Source organism: Diabrotica virgifera, chromosome 1 (genome assembly GCF_917563875.1).
Source record: "Diabrotica virgifera virgifera chromosome 1, PGI_DIABVI_V3a".
Taxonomy (NCBI): Eukaryota; Metazoa; Arthropoda; class Insecta; order Coleoptera; family Chrysomelidae; genus Diabrotica; species Diabrotica virgifera.
The window spans coordinates 3,470,309-3,479,054 of record NC_065443.1 but is presented as its reverse complement, the minus strand read 5'-3'; the positions used below and the strand labels follow the sequence as shown (position 1 = coordinate 3,479,054).

The window sequence follows — 8,746 nt, the reverse complement described above, 5'->3', positions numbered from 1 at the left end:
GAATTGAAAGCTAAATAAATTTTCTACGCGATAGACTAGTAAGATACAGGGTGTTCCATTTAAAATAAGTAAGTTATTACAGCTTGAATTTGTTATTAGAACAATCTAATATTTTGACCAACCTGTAAAAAGATAGGTATAGAAAACCCTAATACAAATTGAAAGCTAAGTATATTTTCTACGCGATAGACTAGTAAGATACAGGGTGTTCCATTTAAAATAAGTAGGTTACTAAAGCTTGAATTTATTAATAGAATAATCTCATATTTTGACCGCCCTGTAAGAAACTTTGCTGCAATAAGCGTCTGCTTAAGTATGCTAAATAGTCAATTATTAAGATCCAAGAAAGAATTTGTTACTGATTCTTAGATTCGCAGATATTTATTTTTTTCTAAAACCTTACATTTTTATAAAAATCGAAATAAATCAAAATACCCTGTATTTACGTATAGGGAAGCCTTATGAAAGTACAGCTTATTTTTCAAGGTCAATTCAATAATGTCATCAGATATAGGGCATTCCATAAGAAAAAATATAACTTTGATATACCAGTCTTTTTTGGAGCACCCTGTATAATTCACAATATTTTAGACTGTAGTATTAATGGCCCTGTATATTTCTGTAAAGAAATTTTTTTAAAATATCGAGGCGAATAAAATGAACCACCCTGTATAACATATTAAAAAAAACCCTTAAACCGGACAACAGGTTTACGAAATTCGAGACATCAAAAATGACCCATTTTGTGGGTGGCCCGTTTTCTCTGACGCGCAGTGTATTTGTTAATACACAGGGTGTGTTAAAAAAGCGGGATGCTCGAATATTTCGCGAAATTTACATAGTATCGAAAAACTGAAAAATAAGTATTCAATATTTTTTAAAAACCTATCGAATGACAGCAAACACAACCCTCCACCAATATCTCTTGATGGTGGGGCGGGGGTAACTTTTAAATCTTAAATAGTAGTCTGGGCTGATTATCGGAGAATAGGCAATTTTTGGGAAAAGTTATTTACCAGCAATTTTATTGCTGGAATCGAATCTTATTATTGTACGTATTAGTAATATAGGTATGCAAAGTCCGTAGATAGTGTGCTACTTTTTTTATAAACAAAATGGCGCCCGAAAATCGTGTTTTTTCAATTTTTGCTCTATAACTCCAAAGATTTTAATTTTACACCAAAAACACTCAAATAAAAATTCACCGCAATTAAATTCTACATAGAGACGTGTTTTTCCCGATTCACTTCGACGAAAACTTTCCCCGGAAAAAGCAGGTTTTTCCAACAAAATCTTTAATTTTCAACTAAAATTTTAGATAAGTAATTGTTAACCAATAATTAAATAACTTGGTAATGTAAAAGCCCTTTTTGTGTAGATTATAATTCCAGAAGCCGATGGAAATTGAATGAACCGTTTAGCAACAATTGAATTGTTAATTAAAAATTTACGGTCGCTATAATAAAGACGATAATTATAATGCATAAGAATAACTATGATTTTTTCATAAAAAGACACTATACCTATCTAATGTACTTTACAGAATTGAAATTGGACTATTTAAGCGGCCTCAAGAATATTTTAAAATTATGAAGAAATTTTTGGCTTATAAACAAATAGCATATCTCGGGAAATATTAAACTAAATTAAATTGTAAAAACGGTATTCGAAAAACAGCAGCAGGACGCTTCTTTTAAAAGAAAAAACGTTTAATTATGATAAGTAGTTCCTGAGATACAACCGGTCAAAGTTGACCGGAATTTACGACAAAGATATAAAAAATATGATCATAATTTTCAAACCATCACCTTTTTATTTTTGTCCTCTTTCTCCACACCAATCTTAATATCCTTAAAATACTCATAACATATGTTATTATAATAAAAACTATCGATAATACGTGTGAAAATTGCCAAAAATAGCAAAATTCCAATCAAAAATTAGGTTGGAGAAAACACTCAAAAGTTCAAAATCGGTATACGTTAAAAAAATGCATTTTCTCGGCTTCCCATTGAGCAATTTCCTTCATTCTTTTTTTGTTCCCAAGTAACTCGAGTAGAGCCATCGAACTAACGCATTATTAAATGTCAAACTTGCTTTTGTTGTGTTATAATAAATTAATTTATTTATTATAACACAAAATTTTAATTTGTTTAAATGAAAATTGTTTAAATAATTATACAGCTTTCAAATGAGAATATTTATGTTTATCTAAAAAAGCCTACAACTGGAAAAAATATGTAGTTTTCTGTTCTTATAAATAAATTAATATATTATAACAAAACAAAAGCAAGTTTGACATTTAATAATGCGTTAGTTCGATGGCTCTACTCGAGTTACTAGGGAACAAAAAAAGAATGAAGGAAATTGCTCCATGGGAAGCCGAGAAAATGCATTTTTTTAACGTATACCGATTTTGAACTTTGAGGGTTACATTTTCTCCAACCTAATTTTTGATTGGAATTTTGCTATTTTTGGCAATTTTCACACGTATTATCGATAGTTTTTATTATAATAATAGGTATATGTTATAAGTATTTTAAAGATATGAAAATTGGTGTGGAGAAAGAGGACAAAAATGAAAAGGTGATGGTTTAAAAATTATGATCCTATTGTTTATATCTTTGCCGTAAATTCCGGTCAACTTTGACCGGTTGTATCTCAGGAACCACTCGTAATAATTAAACGTTTTTTCTTTTAGAAGAAGCGTCCTGCCGCTGATTTTCGAATGCCGTTTTCATAATTTAATTTAGTTTAATATTTCCCGAGATATTCTATTTGTTTATAAGCCAAAAAATTGTTTATAATTTTAAAATTTTGCTGAGGCCGCTTAAATATTCCAATTTTAATTCTGTAAAGTACATTAGATAGGTATAGTGTATTTTTATGAAAAAATCATAGTTATTCTTATGCACCATAGTTATTGTCGTTATTATAGCGACCGTAAATTTTTAATTAACAATTCAATTGTTGCTAAACTCATCATTCAATTTCCATCGGCCTCTGGAATTATAATCTATGCGAAAAGGGCTTTTACATTACCAAGTTATTTAATTATTGATTAACAATTACTTATCTAAAATTTTAGTTGAAAATTAAAGATATTGTTGGAAAAACCCGCTTATTCTGGGGATAGTTTTCGTCGAAATGAATCGGGATAAACACGTCTCTATGCAGAATTTAATTGCGGTGAATTTTTATTTGGGCATTTTTGGTGTAAAGTTAAAATCTCTGGAGTTATAGAGCAAAAATTGAAAAAAAAAACGATTTTCGGGCGCCATTTTGTTTATAAAAAAAGTAGCACACTGTCTGCGGACTTTGCATACCTATATTATTAATACGTACAATAATAAGATTCGATTCCAGCAATAAAATTGCTGGTAAATAACTTTTCCTTGTATTTTGCTAATTAGCCCAGAGTATAGGAACTCACATTTTTATTCCAGTTTGGATTCCTTATGAAAAAGTAAATAACGTTTATTCGAGACATTACTTCGAATTATTGATGGATCTAACCGGAACTGAAGATTGAAGCTCGACCTTTCAATAAGCTTCGATTGATATGTCACATGTACCTACTATTTCTGCAACTATAATATATGACACTTCCGGTTAGAACTTTTTAACCATAAATTACACTTGAGAGCAAAATAATCGACTCGCTTGCTGAATTGTACACGTTAGAAGTTTCGAATTTCCTAAACCTGTTGTCCGATTTGAGTGATTTTTTTAGTGTGTTACAGCCTTATTATTTAAGAAAATCGCTGTAATATTATTGTTGCTATACAGGTAAAGGTCATTTTATACCGGGTGTAACAATCATACTGTGTTTTTTCTTAAAGTTTGGAACATCCTGTGGAATATTCTAGCATATAAAAAATACGATTATATACGAAAAATAATTGGCAGAAGACTACGACAGCCTTTGCTACCTCCTAGAACCTTACAAGAGGTAGAAACAGTAGCTCTCGAGATTTGGAATGATATTGATCAAGACCAAATAGCATGCCTCATTTGTAATATTAAAGTACATATCTCTTTTATTATCGAACATAAGCGAATGAATAAAAAAACAAGATGTTAAGAAAGCCTAAGGTTACAATTGAGTTCTAATTTAAATATTTTATATATGCTAGAATAATACACAGGATGTTCCGAACTTTAAGAAAAAAAGAATGTGTGTGTACTTTGTACGCACGTAAGAAGTTATACTTCTATTATATGATTTCCTAAAAATAAATATACTTTAAATAACAGTTTGTTTTAATTTTTTTAAAACACCAAACTAATTTTGTGCTTACCGCTTTCAAAAAAATAAAAAAAACATAGGATTGCACTGGATTCGAACTCAATAACCTCTCGTTCTCTGGCCGAACGCTATATCAACTAGACTACGAGGGCTGTGTCTATATTGATTCTGACGTACCTAATGACAATTCACGGTAACACACAGACAAGGTATAATAAATATACAATAAAATGTTTTAATAATACTCATCTTACTTCTGAGGAAGAAAAATCCAAAGACAAAAATTATAATAAATATATTTACTAAAAACATTAATATATTCTTTTCACACCTTTTCTTGTACTGATATATTTATACATAACTAGAAAGATTTAGCAACTAAACGCCATACTGTCTGTGTGCGCATGCGCGCAGATTTATGAAATTTTACTCTCAATCGCGCCTAAAAAGGGGGACAGAGTTGCTCGCGTCCGTGGTCTATCGTAAGGTACGATCACACGTGTCCCCTGGGTAACGCTAAATGAGCAGCAGCGATTCGTCGTTACGCGCGCTGATCCATGAGTTGAGTGTACGAATCCCTACTCGAAACGGCCCTTCTCAGGGCAGCGACGCAGACCTCAAATTCATCTTCTGGAACGCTGGAGGTCTAAGCAACAGCAAGTTTTTAGAACTCAAACGAAGCGTTCTCGAAAAGAACGTTGATATATATGTCATTGTAGAGGCAGGAGCCGCTACAGACACACCTCACCTCTACCCTACAGTTGGCTATTCAACCCATGTGCTAAAGAGGAGTCGACAAGTAGCGTCAGGAATTATCATTGGAATCAAAACCCCTCTAGTATGCAAGACTAACATAATTCACGAAATGCAGGATAGAGATAAACTGGAAATGTTCCAGGTCGAAGTCTGGAAAAACTCGAAACATGTCATCCTTTTCTTACTATACAATCCGCCAGATAATATACCTGCATTGGAATTGGTAGAGCAACAAATCCAGCCAAGTACCATCATAATTGGAGATTTCAATAGTCCATCCACGAGATGGGGCTACTCTAGAACCACCAACGTTGGGAAACACCTCGAGGACTTTTTGGATAACAACTATCTTGATGTAGTGAACACCCTGTAATAATGAAAACCTTGAGAATTAAAGGTTTTAATAAACTAAAATTGTACATACATTATGATTGACAAACTGTGATATAATGATATGACAATGACATGACATTGACATGAGTGAATGACATAATGACAATAATAACAATAATAGTTATGCAGAAAGGAACACCACATTCATCCACGCTGTTAGTTTCTGACATAATCTTGTAAATGGGAAGGAGGCTTTCTTATTCGCTTTTGCAATATCAGTTCTGGGGGAACTGAAGTTGAAGTAGTTGGACCGTCACCAGGAGCAGAAAAAGGTTGTTGAAGTTGACTATCTATGGTATTAATTTCTTCTACACTGTTCAATGGTTCCATGTTTTGATTTATCATGGGGGACTGGTTTTCTACATGTTTTTCATTATCTTCAATAGTTGCCTCATCTACTGCCAAAAGGGAAGTATTTCCTCTCGGAGCTAAGTGTCGGACCGATACTGTGGTTTCATTTCCATTTGGTAATCTGACATGTGCATAGTCTGAATTTGCTTCTAGGAGTTGGACTTCTTCCACCAGAGGTTCATATTTCGAATTTCTAACATGTTTCTTGAGGAAAACAGTTCCAGGAGTACTAAGCCAAGTTGGAATAGATGTACCATTTGTTGATCTTCTGGGATGATTAAACATACGTTCGTGTGGAGTACAGTTAGTAGAGGTACACAGTAAAGATCTAATTGAATGTAAAGAATCAAAAACAAAAATCACATGTTCATAACAAAACATCTGCTGCTTTAGTTGGAATGCCAACGCATTATTTTCTCATTTTTAATTTTAGATGTTGATTTTAAGTCAAACATAAAAGCAACTGACCTTTGGTCTGTAATAATTTTAAAGTGTCGGCCCATAAGATAGTGTCTCCATTTTCTTATGGATTCCACAATTGCATAAGCTTCTTTTTCAACACTTGAATGATTATGTTCTGTTTTTGAAAGTGTTCTTGAATAAAATGCTACTGGTTTTCCTTGTTGTGTAAGTTGAGCTCCAATGGCAAATTCGGAGGCATCTGTTTCAACTGTAAATATTTCATTTTCATCAACAGAAGTGACTACTGCTTCTACAATGTCCTGTTTCAGCTTTTCAAAGGCATATATTTGAGTTTGATTTAAGGGAAATTCTTTGATATTGACAATAGGATGTATCTTTTCCGAAAATTTGTGTATGAATTTTGAATAGTGGGCGAACATTCCTTGAATTCTTCTTAATGAAGTGATATTTGTTGGTACTGGTAAATTGATAAGGGGTTGCAGTCTTTCAGCATCTGGTTTTATAGTTTTCTTTTCAATAGTATATCCAAGTATATTAATTTGAGTCATGCAGAATTTCGATTTTTCATCGTTTAAAATTAATTTATATTTCCTTGCGATTTCCATAAAGTTTTGTAGATTCTTGTCATGTTGTTCTTTTGTTGTTCCACAAATAGTGACATCATCTAGGAATGCAAATGTATCTGTTAATCTTTCATTCTCTATTATGTTGTTAATCGTTCTTTGAAAACATGCTACTCCATTGGTGACACCAAATGGAATTCTTGTAAACTGATAGAGGTTGCCACATGCTTCAAATCCAGTATAGATTTTCTCATGTTCTAGTATGGGAATTTGATGATAAGCACTTCGTAAATCGATTGAACTAAAGTATTCATATTGAGAAATTTTATTTACTAAAATTTCGAGATTTGGTAAAGGGTAGGCATCTAGTTCAGTAAATTTATTAATAGTTAAAGAATAATCGACAACCATACGTTTTTTTATGATTTGTATTACTAGTAACTAGTACTTGTGCTCTCCATGGAGAATTGCTTGCTTCAATAATATTTTCTTTCAATAATTTTTGAATTTCAGTGTCTATGAATTTGGAATCTTCAAAGGAATAGCGTCTTGATTTTACGGCGATAGGTTTGCAGTTTCCTGTTAAATGGGCAAACAGTGGGTATGGTTTTACAATTGCTGTTGTTAGATTACAGATTGAAATTGGAGGTTTCTTACCATCAAAATTGAACTGCACTCCAGAATGTTTATTAAGGATATCATGACCAATTATGACATCTGAGCATAGGTTTTCTAGAACATAAAGTTTAAAATTTTTATAGGTATGTTCAGATATTTTTAGGTTAACAATGCAAAAGCCGCAAACTGGAGAGTTTAAAGATGAGGAAGCCATTTGTACATTTAAATTTGTAGGGAATATTTGTAGTTGATTTTGAATGGCAATACTATTTGAAATGTAACTGTCTGTACTACCAGTATCTACTAGAGCTTCAACCTCAGAATTATTTACATGAATTTTTATTATAGCTTTTGATAAACAGGACGGAGAAGCAGCAGATAGCATTCCAACTAAAGCAGCAGATGTTTTGTTATGAACATGTGATTTTTGTTTTTGATTCTTACTTTTACAGACTTGCTCAAAATGTCCGAATTTACCACAAGAGCATTGGTGATTTTTAGCAGGACATCTATCTCTAGTATGGCGACTTTTTCCACAAAACCAGCATTTTGAAAAGGTAGCTGCGCTAGTCGAGTTGTTTTGATCAGTTTCGTGTGCAGTATTCTGAAGGGTGTTATCAGTAGTAATAGAATTTACAATAGAATTTGACATAATATATGAATCTGATTGTTGTTGGGCCATTTCTAAAGCTCTGGCTGAATTATATGCTTGATCTAATGTTAAAGTGGCGCTTTCAAGTAGTCTTTGCCTAATATTTGAAGCACTTAAACCTCGAATAAAAGAGTCCCTGATGTAATCGTCTTTATTTCTATCAGCAGACACTGCTTGAAAATTGCAATCCTTACTTAAGTGTTTTAAGATTAGTAAATATTGATCAATGGACTCACCCACTTGTTGCTTTCGTGTAGATAATGTGTGCCGGGCAAATATTTCACTCTTTTGTTTTATGTATAGTTTTTCTAAGGTAGCAGTTGCATCAGTGTAGGTGGTACATTCACCTATAGCTTCATATACTACAGGATTTACATAATTCACCAATAAATTCAGTTTATCTTTGTCTTCAGAAACATTAGCTGCTTCTAGAAAGTTTTGAAAGGTTCTCTTCCAGTGTGTCCAGAGTTGTGTTGCATTTGTTGAATTGGAATCGATGTCTAGTCGATCAGGCTTGAGTAGTTTATCCATTGTTGAATAAATTTTAGTTTATTAAATTGTAATAATGAAAACCTTGAGAATTAAAGGTTTTAATAAACTAAAATTGTACATACATTATGATTGACAAACTGTGATATAATGATATGACAATGACATGACATTGACATGAGTGAATGACATAATGACAATAATAACAATAATAGTTATGCAGAAAGGAACACCACACACCCCACCTACGTT

The 8,746-nt window shown here is 32.4% G+C and overlaps 1 protein-coding gene across 1 annotated transcript; it reads right to left on the bottom strand.

The window, feature by feature from the left end:
• Nucleotides 1–5,405: 5,405 nt before the first annotated feature.
• On the bottom strand, nt 5,406–8,536 carry LOC126881676 (uncharacterized). Its single transcript, XM_050646080.1, has 2 exons — nt 7,831–8,536; nt 5,406–5,413 (listed from the first exon to the last, which is right to left on the bottom strand). The coding sequence occupies exons 1-2, from the start codon at nt 8,534–8,536 to the stop codon at nt 5,406–5,408; spliced, it is 714 nt and encodes a 237-aa protein (XP_050502037.1).
• Between the last annotated feature and the right edge of the window lie 210 nt (nt 8,537–8,746).